The sequence below is a fragment of the Sceloporus undulatus genome, chromosome 5 (assembly GCF_019175285.1).
Source record: "Sceloporus undulatus isolate JIND9_A2432 ecotype Alabama chromosome 5, SceUnd_v1.1, whole genome shotgun sequence".
NCBI lineage: Eukaryota > Metazoa > Chordata > Lepidosauria > Squamata > Phrynosomatidae > Sceloporus > Sceloporus undulatus.
The window spans coordinates 30,565,158-30,584,345 of NC_056526.1; the positions used below are offsets into that span (position 1 = coordinate 30,565,158).

At 41.0% G+C, this 19,188-nt stretch overlaps 1 protein-coding gene across 2 annotated transcripts in view; it reads right to left on the minus strand.

Moving 5' to 3' along the window:
- The window catches only part of SYN3 (synapsin III), a 1,385,441-nt gene that overhangs the window by 196,191 nt on the left and 1,170,062 nt on the right, over positions 1-19,188 (minus strand). For both annotated transcript variants that reach the window (XM_042466641.1, XM_042466642.1), the window contains exon 4: positions 16,425-16,516. In XM_042466641.1, coding sequence (XP_042322575.1) covers positions 16,425-16,516 — 92 coding nt within the window. The remainder of the gene's footprint in view (positions 1-16,424; positions 16,517-19,188) is intronic.

Consider the following 19,188-nt stretch of genomic DNA (forward strand, 5'->3'; position numbering starts at 1 on the left):
CCTATTTCATCAGATTTAAGGATGGTGTGTGTTTGGGTTGGCTGTAGTACATAAAATCTACCCCCCCCCCTCAAAACTCAAGCCCTTATTAAGTCTTTACAATGCCACAAAACTTTGTGTACTATTTGGCTGGTGTCTTATTTCAGCTTGTTCTGTGATGCATATGCCTGGAGTTTTACATCACAAGAAGAGCTTTGCTGGATCAGATCAAAAAAATTAATCAGATTTGGCGTTACATTTCAACAGTAATTAACATGATGGCTGCAGGAATCTCTCAACTTGTATACTTTCAAACTTTTATTTATAGGTAGGTGTGTGTGTGTGTGTGTGTGTGTGTGTGTGTGTGTATCTGTGGAAAATATGAACATTGTAAGGAATACAATCTGCCATCAACTTTCATGTGGGTTGGGGGTCAGGACTCCCATGAAAGTGGAGAAACTGTGAATATCTCTAGGCCCCTTCATCTAACACACACAAAAATGGCCTGTACTGGTGGGGTGGCTGGACTTGGCCATAAGCATGTTTCCTTTCTTGATCACTCACAACCTCAGACAGGAGAGAGGAATTTGGGAGGGGGGTATTTTAATAAAATATAAAACTTTATGATACCATTGTAAAACAAATTGTCCAGATAAAATACAGAAATACAATATACTATAAAGCAAACTGATGAGTACATATAATCAAAATATATAAGATTATCAAACGATAATCAAATGATATTAAACATTCCAAAAAGCACTGGAAAACAAGAAACTTTTTAATTGAGTTTTGAAAGTAATACCAGAAGGAGCATTCCACAAATGTTCAGGAAGGCAGTTCCAAGAATATGAACCAATTTATGGTTCAAATGTAACCTTAATTAAGAAACCAGTAGGTAGCCTTAGAAAAGCCATCCTTTTCTTAGCTTTATCTCAACTTATTTATATTTATATATACAGCAACATTGGTGTACATGTCACTTTGCAGCTGTTACATAGAGAAAACAGTCAGGTCCCTCTTCTCGAAGAATCCTTCCCTGTTGATCTGCCTCCCTGATGCTATGGGCTGTAACAGGCACCAAGTATACAAAAGTGTTGGGGTTCAAGTGTTTTCTCAGTACTCATGATGATGCAGGGAGAATAAATTATTAAGAAATAGGATATGACAGGCTGCACATTACTGTGGTAAAATTTTGAGGCACAAATCCAGCATGTGAATGATTTCTGCAACCTGAGTAGAGCAATAATCTTCTCAAGAATGAACTGATTCAGGTTATGTCTGATCTATTAGAAAACATGAGTTGGATGAGTTACATTATCTGGATGATATTGCTGTCATATTGTGGAGAGTCATTCATAAAGGTTTAAGTGAAGTAATTGCATTTTTCTATCCCTTATACATAACTTCAATCACATATTTCTCTGACCTCAGGAACATTATAATGACCGCTACAAAAATGACAGTACATTTAAATTGCTATGGGTCCACAGATATTGACTGGTCTTGTTAGTAACCTATGATAACCAGTGACTATAATTGTTCTCTTCCTTTCACTTGGAGAAGACTGGACACTAATCTCTAACAAGCTAAACTCTGGAGACATTCTGAGTGCTTTAGGAGTACCTCTTCTTCCTGTTCATGCACATGAAGCTGGGAACTATTTGTGTACTCCTGAACTTTGGAAAGTTTTGCAGAGTAACAATAAAGATGATATCTCACTCCACTTGCAAGCTCTCAGCTGAAGAAAAAGGGTCCCTCTCAAACTTACCAGAGACGTAAACAGACCTTGCTATTATGAGAGAAAGTTTGGATTTCTGAAAATATGGCTTAATTTTATGATGCCCCCCCCCCCCACCTCTGTTGCGTTTCCCAAATTGGTCATGCCATGTTTCCAAAGTTCTACTCTTAAAACAGTTTTTCACAAACAGATTAAGCTTTTTTGTGCTATTGTGCTGATTCATTCACAGAATGGTTCGTCCATCATTTTCTGGATGTAACCCATCTGTGTTTTTGCACTCCATCTTTCTAGGAGGAAGAGATGCACCCAACACAGACATTTGCCTGCACAAAGCTCCTGTGACTATTAAGACAAAGAGCTCTGTAAGTATGTTCAGCTGAACACAGTTACAGGCCTCATCCCAGATCTTTGTGGTAAATGTATCCAAATGTGCTGGCATGCCCAGATAACTTTTTATCTGGATATGCCAGCACACTCTGTGTGTGTGTGTTCATCTGGGCGGGGGGGGGGGGGGGATATGGAATATCTGCAAAACTTCTTTTGACTTGGCATGCTAGAAGCCATAGATCCAGAAATACCAAGAATCTTGCAGGAATAAGCTTGTCATTCCCTTACCATTAATTATAAAAGTGCTTGCAAAAATAGGATATATTATATAGGAAGTATGAACAGAATGACCAACAATGGGATGGTTAAAGCAGCATGATTAAAGAAATATATGGCAGTGGTCTTGTAGACAATGTAATAGCCTCGCAAATGCAAAATTAACTACAAGAGAGGATTAGCCTACATTTGCAATTTGTCCTAAACAGCAAAATGTCTTGCCCTTATGTTATTTTTGCAGGTATGATTTAAATCTTGATATTAGTGGCTGTATTTTGGGGAAAGAGGCTAAACAGACTTCCCTGAATACCATTATGACAGTCAAAACTGAATCTTTGTAGCCACTTTTACTTAAAAAATGGGCAGGGATCCAGTCATCATCTTCTGTGTCATACATGTTTTCACCTTTGTAGTCCAGTGCAGGTACAAAATGGGGGAGGGGGACTCCAAACATCTTGAACAGATTAATACAGTTTACTTTGTAGCACAAGGGAAGGAAAATTTTAGCACAGAGTCCTGATCTAGTTAATTCAGGGTATGGGTTCAGCCAACAAAATGTATGGGGGTTGCCCCTTTCTTCAGCTTCCCAAACCTTCACCTCCCCAATACACTCTCATTCTCCCTTCCTCCTCACATACACAGGTACAGGTACACAGAGACACACATACACCCAGAGGTAAGCGGAGCTCCAGGCTAGGGAATTCATTCAATTTCCCAATCCTCTTACATTCCCATTAAAGAATGAAAGCAGGATGGAGAAGCCCCACTCTGAGATTGTATATAAAATCATTCTCTGTGTACAGAAAAGCATGGGATTCTATGCCAACTATCTGTATAGAGAAGGGGAGAATGACATCATGGTCAGGGTGGAGCTGAATAATGTGAGAAGACAGCAATAAGTATTAGGAGGAGGCCTCATCTCCATGATGTTATCTGGCCCTGCTGGCATGGTTCTGGTAAGCCATCTGGGCCCTGGGACCTTTCCAGTTCAGGTTTATGGTTTAATCTGCTCAATTACAGTGAAGCTGCTCTAATTTGCTGTTCAGAATTAGCTGGACTAAAATCAGTTGTACATTTCACAGCCCTTAATGCCTATATATCTGTATGCACATTTTTGTAAAATGAGCAACTTAATTAAAGAAACCCACAAAATCAGCAATGGCTCCCCTTCATCATAGAGAGAAATTACTAGTGGGGTGCCACAGGGTTCTGTTCTGAAATTTGAAAAGAAAACAAATTTAAATGGGAATTCCATTTTTCTTTATACATTATTTAAAAAGCTGTGTCTCGATGGGTGATAACCACTTTTGATAAGGAATCTGGAATGTGAAAAAGCCATGGAATATATTAATATCCCAAGTCTTTCCAACCCTTGTCTGGTAACAGTGATTTCTGATTTTTTGGCAGCTGTCTCTACTCCAAATGTTTTCCCAATAACTGTCAGCATCTTTCTCACACATCGGCTGGACGCCAGCTGCTAAGAAGTTAAAGAAGGACATTATTCATCCAGAAGATAAGCAAACCCCCAATGAGAATAACCCTCCCCACAATTCCAGCAGCTGTTTAATAGCAGCAACTGCAGACAAGGCTGAAAAAGAATAAGAAAAAGAGAGACCATTCTATCCTAACATTTTTGTTTAAAAAAAAGATGTGGTGATAGTAAAAGCACCAGGTTAAGACATAGTAATCTGTCTAACTGAACAATTTCTAGACACTGTATTCAATATTTAAGGACCAATCCAATGAGCTACCATGTTATGAATGAAGTGCTTAATATGGGACAAAACTGCTTCTGTGTCACATTGACTAATATAGTACTGGTGTTTAGCAAGAACAGAATGCTGCAGTTTTTAAAAAACATAGGGCCTGAACAGACAGGCCAAAATAAAGCTGCTTCAGGTCACTTTGGAGGTATGCTGTTTAAATGACACACACATCTTAAGAGGCCAGAAGCTGTGCATTTTGACCTGTTTGTTCAGGCCCATATTTCTTATTTATTTTATTTTATTTTATTTTATTTTATTTTTATTTATTTATTTATTTATTTATTTATTTATTTATTTATTTATATCCTGCCTATCTCCCAATATAGGGACTCAGGACAGCTAACAGTTTTTAAAACAATACAAATTAAGAACAAAAGTGTTACAAAGTAAAAATATAATTGTTGTTTTTGAAAAATCAATGTAATGAGTTATACAGTTAAAAACATTAAATATGTAACATATTAAAATGTATTCCCACCAATGAGCCTGAGAGTATGGTGCGACAGAGAGAAGAACCTCTCCAGATGATTTTAGAACTCTACTAGGCTCAGAAAAGGAGACATGTTCCTGCAAATAACCTATCAGCACTTTGAATTGTAGTCAGAAGTGGACCAGCAACCAATGGAGCTGTTACAAAATAGAGTTGTGTGTTTCCATTTAACAAACTGGCTGTAGCTCTTTCAGAAACGGATGTTTCTGAGCACTTTTCACAGGCCAAACAGAGCAATTACAGTATCCAGACAGGGAATAACCAAGACATATGTTACTGTGGCCAGATCTGACTTCTCTAAGAACAGGTGCAGTTGGTGCACAAGCTTTAGCTGTGCAAAAGCACTCCTGGTCACAGCTAAAACCTGAGGACCCCCAAACCTGCATTTTCAGAGAGAGTGAAACCCATCTAACATAGGCTGAGTCCTTATTTCAAGATCTGTCTTTTGTCTGACCAGGAGCACCAATGTCTTGTCTGGATTAAGCTTCAATTTGTTTGTCCTCATCCAGTCCATTTCAGCTGCTAGGCAACAGTTTAGCATAGAGACAGATTCCTTGGAATTAGTTGGAAAGGAGTGATAGAGCTGGGTATCATCACCATACTGGTGACACCTGACTCCAAAACCCTGGATATCCTATCCCAGTGCTTTCATGTAAACATTGAATAGCATAAGGGACACGATTGAACCCCGAGGGGCCCTACAGTCTAATGGCCAAGTATTCAAACAGGAATCCCCTAGCACCACCTCTCCAGGAAAGAACAGAGTCAATGTAGGACAATATCTCCAGGCTCCATCCCAGAGGGGTGACTCAGAAGGTGTAATGACTAGGCCACCAGATATTTGAAGACTCCTCCCAAACCACAAAGAGTTAAGCTGGGGGGAAGTACATGCTAATGAGAGCTTACATCACATGCTAATGAGAAGTTACATCATAGCTGACCTAAGGCCCAACTGACCAATCAGAGAGTAGGACCATGAATTTGGAGAATCTTCTACCAGAGGGCTTTAAAAGGCCCTGAGGCCAAGTGGTCTTTGGTCTTCATCTTTGTGTTTTGTTTTGGAAGCCCAGCTGTTGAGCCTGTGCCAAAAGGCAGGCTTAAGAGATGCAAGTTGAGCTAGGCAATGAGAGCCAGCTCCTTGCATTCAAAAACCCATCAAGGACTGCAAATCCCTTCTCTGTGTGAGTAGCTTAGGAAATGTGTTAGCTAGTGCGTTTAGGCTTTTGTTATATTTATCTAATAGCTTGCCTGAAATGAACATCTTGTAACTATGCATTCTGTACCTGCAAGGCAAGGAGACCTCGCATGAATGATATCTTATTGCTCTATTCTGTCTATTTAGAATAAATACCTTTCTTTAAAAGTAGCTGCTATCTCTGTGCTCCTGTACATGTGTCTTAGTTTAGTTACTGCTTGCTGAGGTTAGCAAGGGAAGGAACTTAAGTCCTTAGCAAGTCCCAGTGTGTGCTAAGGGGAGTTCATTGGAGATTCACTGGGTGGTGGCAGCTTGACTAGAGGATCTCAAGGGGACTCATTCAGCTCAGCAGGGAGTGGGAACAGAGACCTAGGAGGCTCTAGGGGAAATTAAAGGGATCCCCTGGGGCTAAGGGCCAAGAACAGGGTGGCTGTGTGGCAGCTTGGATCCCAGGGATCATCACAGGATACCATGGTGTATGATAGAAGAACCAACAGGGACACATTCCCCATGTCCAGTTTCCTGCATAAGCTATCCACCAAGGTCACCAAAGCTGTTGCTGTTCCATAACTAGTCTGAAACCAAACTGAAATGGATCTAGATAATCTGTTTCCTATAGGAACCCCTGGAGTTGAGAAGCCACCACTTGCTCTAGTATCTTGCCCCAAAATGGAAGGTTGGAATGCCACACCCCAACTTCATCCCAGTCTATACAGCTCCTTCCTCTGTCTGAATATTCATTCTCTCATTTTTCCTTCCCCATTCCATCTTCTGCCTCTTTCTCTTTCCTATCCTGCTGTCTTCTTGTCAGCTTGTGCTTTCTTAGGTCCATATTTCCTTCCAGAGTTGTAAAGCCCTGAAAAAAAAAACACTGTAAAATTTGGAAACCCCCTCTCCATGTTTGAAGACCTTTTTTCAGGAAAAAATAATAATTATGGAATATTTTCTTTTAGAATGATGAATAAAATGTTTAAGATTCAAATATTTACCACCCCTAAAATAATTTCTAAAGTAATTATTTCTATGTAAGATGAAGAGTTATATGTAAGACTATGCACAGTATCAGAAGAATACAATTTCTGGCCTTGGTTTCCTTTTCACAGTTCTTTCTATGGAAATTCATCAATGTGCCTGCTTGATGCTATGCAGAACTAGTGGACACAAAATATTTTTCTCTGTTTTACTACTGTTTTATGAAATTGCATATCAAGAAGGTTTGAAGCAGCTGGTCAATGTCATGTTCAGCTTGGTGAAGAGAAGACCGAGGGGGTGAGGTAATTGTACTTTTTTATCCCTCAAGGATTGCCACAGAGAAGAGGGTAGGATTAAATCTACTGGTTTTCAGTTACAGTACAGTGGGCCTTTGGTATCCGCTGGGGTTTGGTACCATAATCCGTGGATGCTCAAATCCCATTAAGTATAACAGCATAGTAAAATAGTGTTTCTTATAAAAAGGGGCAAAATTGAGGTTTGCCTATGGAGATTTGTATATTTTTAAAGTATTTTCAAGCCGTGGATGCTTGAATCCGAGGATAAAAAAAACTGTGGATAAGGAGGGCTGACTGTAGAAAAGATTTCAATTGAGCATTCAAAGGAACTTCTTGACAGTAAGAGTAGTTACCTGCTGGAGATGCTTAGTTTATCTGGAAATCCTGCATTGAGCAGGAGGTTGAACTCAAGGTTCCTTCAAACTCTATGATTCTAATGTGTTTTTTTTAAACTTTTTATTCAGGGCTTTTTCCTGCATTGTAAACAGGAAAAACCAAAGACGCTCCTTATTAGTTCAACTCAGGACCTTGTAGCTCCATTTGCAGAATTAAAATAGTTCAATTTGTAATTATGTTCTGGATAAACTGTACTTTTAATATATCAAGCATCATGATTTTATGCCAGAGTTATATATAATTAATGTGATGTTCCTAAAATAAGATTAATTTATATCTGCTTAAGACAAAATAATATTGCATTTTGTTTGCATTTTGTTCTGAAAATCCCCTCCCCTCCCAACTGGGAAAACCTGCTTTTCCCCCATGGTTTCAACATTTCTGGAAAATCTACCTCTCTTTTTCCTTTATGTGCATCCACCTACAACCTCTGATGCCACTGTTCCTTATGACTTCTACTTAAGCTTTCCTTTCTAGAATCTAAGCAATTCAGTTAATACCAATGAGAAAACTTTCACTCTCCAGAGGCTCTATCACTCCTAACATGATAGTTCTTTAATGCATTCTAGAAAGAAATAAAATCTAGGCTGCTGCAATGCAAAATATGGTGTTTGGGGTGTTTTTTTTTGGGGGGGGTGTCTTAAATCTAAGAAATTTTCAGACTCAGAGCCCTGTTTTATATTACAGTGTTCCCAGGCGGGCAAAGAGAACTCAGATGCATTTTTACTTGGGATAGACACAACCTGCACAACAGGAAAGTGGCTTCCTTTAATTTAGCAGCAGGTTTCCCTAGCACATGAGGTAAAAGAGTCTAATACTTGGAACTACCCTTTCACAGGCGGTAAAGTTGCTTTTGTTCAAATATGCCTTAATTTGGCCTCTTATCTCTGTTTTAATTGCACATATATTTTATTGCCATATTTGTTGTTGTGTTACTGATTTAATACTTTTGCAAGCTGCTGTAAATGCATCTACTCACAGAAGAGGTAGACTTTCTTGTAATAAATATACAGCACTGAAATTGGCAATAAGGATATGTGTGTGTGTGTGTGTGTGTATATATATATATATATATGTCATGGATAAACTGGGATTTTAATACAACAGGGTCACAACCTTGTTGAGATTACAATCTAAGACACAGCAACCACAATCAATAGGAAAGTCACTTTTAATTTAAGGATGAATGGCTTTATGAAAAGGAAATGAAACAACTCTCAACCTCTCCATTGTTCTGAGTGACAGGGAATTTTTAACCAACCATTAGAGTGAAGAATGAATGCTGTTAGTCAAAAAGGTTGAAATTCCAAACAAAGACCCTAATATTAAACCACTCCCTCCTAGCACTAACAATCACTTTAAGGAGATTTACTCCTTACTATGCAGAATTGCTCCTTCGGGACTGACTTGCTGCTCTTTTGCCACTTGTCCTACTGAGAGTCAGGCAGAGAAATCCAATGTTGATTCAGAACAACTGCAATTATATTTTTAAAAAATCAATTTCTATCTTAATGGTGAAAAACCACAGGATCCCACTGATGGGTTTCTAAATTAATAAGAGTCTTGAACACATGGTAGTAAAATTTGTCCCCAGCTACATAGAGTTTAGTGCAGAAAATCTAGCAGTTTGTTACTAACAAACAAAAACACTATTATACAAGTAATGACGTTATACAAAGACACCCCCCCGAGACCTTATTTATATTTCCAGACTATATTTTTTATCTTTGACTGAAAGAGCAACACTATTTTAGTTTGCATTTAAAAAAGAAAACAAACATGCAATTACAGTTATATTTCTGAGGCTCTATTATACTTTATATAAAGGGCTAGAATAGTGCCTTTAGATTTTCAGATTTTAAAAAGTAATTCCTTTCTGTTTCAGTTGTTAATATTCACTGGATTAGGCCTAAACTCTTTTTAGCTATTTGAAAAATAAACCATGCATCTGAGTGCTGCAAGTTACTGGTATTGTTATAAACCATCAAATTAACATTGACTTATGGTGCTACTAAAGCTGAGGATAATCTAATACATGTCTACTCAAAGGTATCCCTTGTCACTGAGTTTGATGAGAATTACTCCCAACTGACTGTGCATACAGGTTCTGGTAAAGGAGAGCACAATATAGGACTGATACAGACAGCACGGAAGCGCTGTCCTCAGACCAAAACTAGGGATGGGAGGAGCAGTGCTCAAGGGAATGGCCTGTGGGTGTCACCCACTTTGTTCTCTTTCCTGCATTACCGGCGCCATTTCCCCCCATTCACGTAGCCTTTCCCCCGGTGGAGTGGGAAGCAGGGTAAGGCGATCATGTGTGTAGACAAATTTATTTTTTTTAAATTAAGCTTTCGATTGCCTAGGTGCTTTGTCCAAATGCGGTAAACACATTAGGCCCCCTGCAACCTCCCACTGCTCCACATTCATAGACCGATGTGTGAGGAGACCCATAGAACACCATTTTTAACTATTATTACATGCCTGCTCAATTGTTCCCCAGACAGCCCAGGGAGCAATGGGGGAGGCAAAGGGACTTGGGGGGATGGAGGCTCCTTCTCCTTTTCCCAGAGGGGCTCTGGGAAGACACAGGAGAGCTTGGGAGCTAAAGGGACTTGGGGGGATGGAGGCTCCTTCTCCCTTTCCCAGAGGGGCTCTGGGAAGACACAGGAGAGCTTGGGAGGCAAAGGGACTTGCAAGGATGGAAGCTTCTTCTCCTTTTCCCAGAGGGTAAAAAAATGATTGATTGACTGCTTAAAAACAAAACAAAACAGAAAAAAAAGGTTTGAAAGACGTAAATGGGAATGGGGAACAAAAATAGCCCGCGCCAAAATGCATCGAAGCAACTGACGTCACTGTGACGTCTAATCGCCTAAGCGCTTGATTGACAGCTGCTTAAAAAAAAAGAGGTTCCGGAAGGGCAATGAAAAAGGCGAGCAAATTAATCCGCTTTAAAATACAGTGGGAGAAAATCCATTGGGAACGAAAACATGGGTCAAAATAAATCGAGTCATTTTGCAGCCTTTCCTAAAGGGAACGAAGGACCAGATTTGATTAGGACTCGGAAAAAAAATTCAAGCCAGAATCGCAACAATATACGTCATTTTTTGTGCCCAGTGGAAACAGGGCCTCAGTGGAGGAGAAGGTGTGAGTGGAGTGAGGGTCAGAGAGTGAAGAAATGAGAGGTCTCAGGGTTTTTTAAAATTACTCTTTTTACATTTTCTTTTAAAAAATTATATCTTACCCAATTTTTACCTTTTTCTCCACAATTTTTCACTTTAATCACATGAAAATATGTAAAAGTTTCAAGACGAAACTTAGAGCCAATATCTGCCCCACCGGGGGTGGCGGACCCATTAGAATGGTCCGCCCTCGAAGGCTGATGGAGCCCATTGGATTCCAGACAGCCTTGGAGGGTTTAATGGTTGGGAATGCCGGTGATCCTGTCGATACTCTGGTCAATACCTGGAACACCGATCTTACCAGGGCTATCGACACGATCGCTCCCAAGCGCCCTTGCCATCCCGCCCCAAATCGGAGGCCCTGGTTGACGCCAGAGCTGAGGAAGATGAAGCGGTTTGGACGACGGCTAGAGCGCAGGTGGCGGAAGACTCGACTCTTATCCGACAGAACTCGCCATAGGAACTTTCTTCGTTCCTATCGGGAGGCAATACGTGCAGCGAAGAGAGCCTTCTCCTCTGCACGTATTGCGTCTGCAGAGTCCCATCCAGCAGAGCTGTTTCAGGTGGTGAGGGAAATGACGCAGGTGCCCCCTGCGCCAAATCCCTTACTTAACCCGACGACGGCCTGCTGTGACGCGTTTAACAACTTCTTTGCAGACAAAATCTCTCAGATAAGAGGCGACCTAGATGCCACCATTGGAACAGAGTCGACAGGTGAGGCGTCCAGTGACTTCGCCGATGTAGTTATACTGGATCAGTTCCAATCTGTGAGTACTGATGACGTGGACAAGCTGCTTGGTAAGGTGAGGAAGACAACTTGCCCTCTCAACCCTTGCCCATCATGGCTGGCCGTCCAGGGGGGGGGATGCACTGATGAGATTCCTTACGGATATCATCGGTGCATCCTTCAGGGAAGGACATATTCCATCTTGTTTAAAGGAAGCGGCGGTTAGGCCGCTCCTGAAAAAACCTTCCCTAGACCCCCTGGATATGAGGATTTATAGGCCAGTGTCATTGCTGCCATTTTTGAGCAAGGTGATTGAGAGGGCGGTTGCCCTTCAGCTCCAAGCTGTCTTGGATGAAACCGATTATCTAGACCCATTTCAAACTGGCTTTAGGACAGGCTTTGGGGTTGAGACTGCCATGGTTGCCTTGACCGACGATCTGCGTCTGAGCATTGACAGGGGGAGTGTGACCCTGTTGGTGCTCTTAGACCTCTCGGCGGCTTTCGATACTATAGATCACGGCATCCTCTTAGACCGCCTGAGGGGGTTAGGTATCGGGGGCACTGCCTTGCAGTGGTTCCGGTCCTTCCTCTCGGGCAGGTCTCAGAGGGTGCTACTCGGGGACTGTAGCTTCAGTAAGAGGTACCTCACTTGTGGGGTTCCTCAGGGGGCTATTTTGTCCCCGATGTTATTTAACATCTATATGAAGCCGCTGGGTGAGATAATACGGAGTCATGGTGCTGGGTGTTATCAGTACGCTGATGACACCCAAATCTATTTCTCCGTATCTCGTTCGTCGGCCTCGAATTCCGATGACATCTCTTCTCTCAATGAATGTCTCCAGGCGGTAATGGGCTGGATGAGGAAAAACAGATTGAAACTGAATCCAGACAAGACGGAGGTGCTCATGGTAGCGGCCCCGAAACCAAGAATTGGGTTGCAACCTCCAGTCCTGGATGGGGTCACACTCTCCTCCAGCGACTGTGTTCGCAGTCTGGGGGTGCTCCTTGACTCGTCGCTCCTGATGACAAATCAGGTAAATGTGACGGTCAGGAGTGCCTGTTATCAGCTTCGGCTGATACGCCAGCTGCGCCCTTTTCTGGAAGTAAGGGATCTCGAGACGGTTGTGCACGCGCTGGTAACCTCACGCCTTGACTTCTGTAATGCACTCTACATGGGGCTACCCCTGTGCTTGACTCGGAAATTACAGCTGGTTCAAAACATGGCAGCCAGGCTTGTCTCAGGAACATCTAGGAGGGACCACATTACTCCGGTTTTGAGGTCCCTCCACTGGCTGCCTATCAGCTTCCGGGCCCAGTACAAGGTGTTGGTTATCACCTTTAAAGCCCTAAATGGCTTGGGTCCAAGCTATCTCAGGGACCGCCTCCTCCCGTACAATCCTCCCCGCGCTCTCCGGTCCTCTGGGAAGAACTTACTGCAGCCTTTAAAATCTAGGCTTGCGGCGACCTCCCAGAGGGCGTTCTCTGCTGTTGCCCCCAAACTCTGGAACGACCTGCCAGATGAGATCCGTCAGATAACATCATTAGACAGCTTTAAAAAAGCGGTCAAGACGGATCTCTTCCGGCAGGCCTTTCCAGACTAACCATCCCAGCCCAGGTTCCCTGATTCCCTCATTCCTCCCGTGGCCCCATCTCAGTGATGGTCGAGGATCAACAGAGGGATATCAGGGTTTTAATTGCTGTTTTTATGCTTGATGTTGTGTTTTTAATATGTTATACTGTTTAATATTGTCTTAAGGGGGGGAGGGATAAAGTGTTTTTAATTGTTATATTTTATATTTTACTGTTGTCAACTGCCCGGATTGGTTTGCCATAGGGCGGTATATAAATAAATATTATTATTATTATTATTATTATTATTATTATTATTATAAATGTAAGTACGTTTAGGTTGTGCTTATGATACTGCAATTTAAATGTATAATTTTACTTTGCTAGTTGTTTATGTCACAACAGCCATTACATTAAGTGATATACAGGAATAATAATTTGCAAATAATGTTAGTATAAAAATATTACTAAGAATATGGTATGGGAGGAGGTCAATGGGGGTAATGAGTTATGACACCAGGTGACTCTAACCCTAGTGATGCTACTGCAGTGGTCTGCCCTGTTACAAAACCAGAACCAAACCAAACCAAATGTGCGGTACATACTGTCCCTTTAAGTCCCGTTGGGGGCAGGGCAGCCTCACCGGCAGCCCTGCCACCCCAATCTGAAGTTTTTCTGGACCACAGAGAAGTGGCAAAATGCTGCTTCTGCGTGGCATGGAAAAGGGGTGTCCTTGGGGCTTCATGCCCCTGGACACTCCGGCAGCCGCAGCCATGGGAGAAAGGGGCTGCTTGGCCCCTTTCTCCCCAGTGTCATTCCCACAGCCATTTGGTGGCTGCAGGAATGAAGTGTGCACCCAGAAGGAGCTCTGTTTCGGAGCTCCTTCTTGTGCTGCAGCCAGGCCGCCATAAGCAGCCTGGGGCGGTCCATGTGTGACATAATCATGGCAGCCCCATGTGGATGGGAAGATGCCATGATTATGGTGCCACCACATACTAGAGTTGCGGGGCGTGCGGATGCTCTGTGCCCGGGCAACCCTAGTACATGTTCAGGCCGGTGCTTTGCCCTGGTCTGGATCGCACCAAAGACAACCCCACCCTAAAACATTAAAAGAAAATAATTGATGGAAACTCCATAGTGAAAGAATGGGAATTGTTCAAAGAAGGCAGTCTGAAAGGAAAGACAACATGAAGTGTTATGAAATACAATCAAGCTGTAGAAATATAAAGTATACACTAGAACAATGCAGAAACTGACATTTTAAAGTGGCACATTTGGATTCCTCTGTTAAGATTCTCTCTCTCTCTCTCCATAATAAGTGTGCTTGTGTGTCTTTGATATATATCTTTTTCATGTACATGAATGTGCATAGAAACATATTTTAAATAAACAAGAGATAACATCAGATGAGAAACCTAGAAGTAAAAACTGTGGTTGATTAACTTTTAAAACTTATTTATGAAGTATGTGCAGACCGTGTTCAGAGACAGAAAGAACCTGTATATGTAACTATTTATATTATACATGATAATGGTAGATAAATGCTTCTTGTAATAAAGCACAGAACTGCATTTTCTATTGCTTCCTGTGTGTTCTTAATTTACCATGGGTTAAGGTTAAGACTAGGGAACATTTATGGAATACAATGAGAGGTGGGAGTCCAAACCAGAACACTAGACGGAAGTCTGTTTCCTGCCTCCACAGCAGATTAGTTTGAATGTTATGGGAATTTTTTTAAAAATGAAGTTGGAGAGGAGAGGAGAAGAGAAAAAAATTAGATAGTCTTTCCAACAGACCCATTAAAAGCATGCTTTCACACTGACAGTGCAAAGCGTGTGAATCTCTTGTGTTTCTCCCACCCCCACCCAATGTCTACTAAATTACTGCAAGGATGGTAACACAAGACCGTCCTGCTGAGTTTCCTAAGGACTAAATCAGCACATGTGATGAACAAATGCTGAGCATTTGCAGCAGTATGTCAGAGCAAATATATATCAAAACACATGCCCTGGGCCACATATGCAAGAATATCATCCCAAACACACACCTATGCACTCATTAACTGCTAGTCCACAAACAAAACTTAAGTGAAATAATTTGCATTCAACTTCTTGTGAATTCAGTGAGACCAAACTGGTTGGATAAAAGTACTCTGGGTCATGTTTGGATTTGGCTGCTTGATAGCTCCACATCAGCAAAGACATTATTATTGGTAGAGTTGACAAATCTCCTTTGAACAAATATGGCCAGGTTCACCTTAGGGGTGTCATAAGCTGGAAATTACTTGAAGGCACACAACAACAACAACAACAACAACAACAACAACAAAACTTTATATGGTATAATGCCTGGGTTTACTTCAAGAGTTACAAATCTCACGTGCTGAAGCAAATGCTTGCCTAAAATATATATAGAGCGGTTTGATGCTGACTGTTGCCATCCCATTTCTTTGACCGCATTGCTATCCTTCTTCATTGTTCTCACAGTCTTGATTTCACTTACTTACACTTCGATTTAATCTAATTGTCTGCTGTGTCTCATGTGGTGTTGTCAATAAAGCCCACAATCTCATTGTGTCAGAGGTAGCACTATAGCATCATCAACAGAAACATGTGGGTCACTACAGTCAATAGGATTAGTAGCAATGTGGGCAAACAAAGCTGGACAATATGAACATTTAAAAAAAAAATAGAGGGAAACTGAGATTGCAAATAGCATTCCAACAATACAATACATTTGTATTAAGTGCCAAAATTCACAGGTGGAAAGTATTTTTCAGAATTTTTATGTTTTTCACTTTCCCTGGGATAAATGTAGGTTGTTTATTTGTATCAGAGCTTCAGATGCTCATGGAAAAAAAGTCTGGCATGCGTGTAACTAGAAGCTCAATGGAGACAATGGGCAACTACTGGAAGTGGGAGCAAAGTCTTTCCTGAAAGGTAACCTTGAATGTAGAGCTTTACCACTGCAGAATGGTCTGATTTTGGCTGACGGCCCATGAAGCATAGACAGCACTAACATTCAGACTGGGTCTTTGGATAAAAAGAATAGAAGAAATAATGGCTCCCTCTCACACGTTAGTTTATTAAATATGCTTGTAAATTAAATTAGTCTGTGCCTAATTGTACTTGAAATCCATATGTGTTCACAGACATAAAACAGTCATTTGAAAAACAGCTGGGTTCATTAATTCAATAATTTAAAAAATATTTCTCCTAGTCACAAAATTCCACCCCCCTCTGTCTGTGACACAAATACAAATTTGTTGTTGTTGTGAACACATACAAATAGCAACTGGCAATTCACCCAAGGCAAATTAACCTTTCCCCCTGTTGTTCTGATTCCTGGGGAATTAAACATTCCACCATGCCAGTCATCCCATACTAGTCAGACTATCCGGTAAGGACTTTTAGAAACACTGTTTTTTTAAAAAAACAAACAAGCAACAAACAATAAAACCCCAAGAATATGGAAGTTGATTATAAAGAGCAGAAAAGGAACTGTTTGTCACCTGACCACCTTGGTGCCATTCCTCATGACTTGCATATCTACCATACAGCCAGCAGTTACATAAGCAGCCAGGTTCAGTTCTGAAAACTCTGCCTGGAATGAAAGAGTACAAAAACAAGGGGTTACTTGATAACAAGGGTTTTGCACAGAATAGACTGACCTATTTGGAGATTTCTCTTTCAAATGGAATGTTTGTCTCAACCAGATTTCCATGAGGTAGCAACAAGTCTAATTAGCAATCTTTTGCAGAGAAAACACTCAAGGAGTGTTTATGGCCCAACATTAATAAGACAGATGGTTTCTGAGTTACGCTTATTGCAGTAATAAATAAAAAAGGAATTAAGAGTGGCGAGGATCAAATCCCCAAAGGATATCAACTGAGTATCCCTTTTTTGGAAACTTTCATGTGGAACTGCCTTGGAAATTTGTTGCCATGCCATTGGCTAGCTCTAAACACAACCCTAGAGATTTGTGCTTGTTTTAGACCCAAAACCTTCAAGGCATTTCAAGATTTGAAAACAGTGAATAACTTTAGGGCTTAGCAAAGTTGAACTGGTCAGAATCTACTAACCACTGAATTATTTAAAGATTCATTCTGTGGTTGTCGGGAGAAAAAAAGTATGACCATAAGAAAGAGTAGCAGATTAATAAAGGATAAGTAGATGTTAGATTATTAAAGGTTTTAATTTTGGGAGGCCCCTCCCTTTTTAACATTTTAAGAGCATACATTGTATGACCTAAGGTAAGGAGGTTCTTTTTAGTGATTATCTGCGTGGTCACACAAATGAATGGAAAGTTCTCAAGCTGAGTACCTTTTGATGAGAACCATTCCCTCTCCTTCCTGATACACATGCTCCTGCATTACAAAACTACTCCTCTCTTAGTTCCATAGTCCAACGTGATAACCATGCTGGATTTGTAAAACAGGAGGAGAGAGGATTCCATTACAGCACAGATGAACCGCAATTACAGGTAAATTACCTGTTGCTCTTCATGGTAGTCTTTGTGCATCATACAAATGGGTGGTTAGCACCCTTACAGTGGTGGGGAAAGTCAAGGAATAAAAGAAGAAGCACTGCTTTGCTGAAAGCTACATTTGCTTTCACTCTGCAGTCCAACCAACAGTGTTGGATAAATGTGTATTGTTGAAACCATGTGGTTGCCCTGTGTAATTCAAAGAGAGAAACTAAAGACTACAGTGATATTTCTAATCACTTCAAGCTTAGGGTACTTTGCTAATTGATGGGGTCACTTGACTATCTGACTATATTTGAGGAGAGACTGGGAAGTTTATCACACCCGTTTATCGCACCCGATGGAAAACGTCCATCAGACAAAAATGGTGCTCCTCAGCATTGAACGGGGACGGCCTGGTGCTGGGCACTGGAATGGGACCTTTTTGAGGATGATTTGGTGTGTGATAAATCCATTTTTCTCAGTTGCACACGCCCATGAACATCCTCTTCCCATGCCCATAATGGGGGAAAAAATGGGTGCGATAAACTTCTGGGTCTCTTCTCTTGTGACCTTTAAAACATGGAAATAGTTTTGTAGAGCACCAAATGTCCTTATTTCTCTACATATAAGAAGCCAAGAGTGATACTGTTCACACTAGAGGGAGAATCCAATGTAGTTACAGCCCTGTAGACAACGCCATCAGTATCAACAACACTTCTTGCTGTACAGTTGAGGGTCTTGATCGAGTTGGATACTAATCTTGCTGGGCCTGAATGATCTACACTGGACATTAAAGATGGCATTTCCCTCAACAAAGGAGTCTTATGGTGTGAATGCAACAGACAATTTAAAGCTACATTGCCACCACTTTGAGGGATTGTTCTCAGAGATCGAGTTGGAGTTGGGAGAGATTATTTTTATGTCCCAGTGAGGTAAAACCTCTACAAATTAGACACACATACATGCAAGCCCTTCTTGTCAAGAAAAATGATCCTGAGAATGGCCATGGGGCAGGGAAATTCAGCCTCCACATGAGATATGTTTTGTAAACAGTGCCTTTAAGGCCATACAAGATGAAAAGGCACTTGGGCTAAAGTCCAAAGAAATGTAGGAAAAAATAGCAAGAATCTATCCTAACAGATTTCGGTGGTTTTTTAACCTTGAAGGAAGCTGACAACTAAATGCAAATAAGGAAAAGGAAGGAATAAACTAAGCAATATTTTGTGAGAATACTTTTAATGAAACAGCTTCAATGTCAGACATAAAACAAGTGAAAAGAAGTAGCTTTATTCTGCAGGAGCATCTGCGTCCCAAAAGAGAGGGCAGGATTCCCTCCAAAGCTAGTCATCTTAACAACTTTCCTAACATGGTTGTGTGCAGGCATGAGGTACATTTGTGTGATGGACAAAAATCACAATGAAGAAACTCCAAAATGGTTCTTTAGGCTTTGCCACAGTATCAAACTGAACCAAAGAAAAACTGATTCTGTTGGATATTTATTGGACAATATCACTGATAACCATGCCCACTCAGTATCCACAACCAATTTGCAACTATTTTTTACCTTAGAAGGAAGTAAATTTAGCCTTTATTATTATTTCTGAGTGGATTGTTTCCTTATTGCACAAAGATTATGACAATACTATGGATTAGCCTTCCCCCTTTCCATAGGAAACAACTTGCTGACTCCTGCAGTCCACCCATGCCTGTGACTCACATCTGTTTTACTTTCATCACCTGCATGCGTACACACAGAGGGCAATAGCAGTACTGTGACAGATAATGTTATCCGTATAGAATTGTGCAGA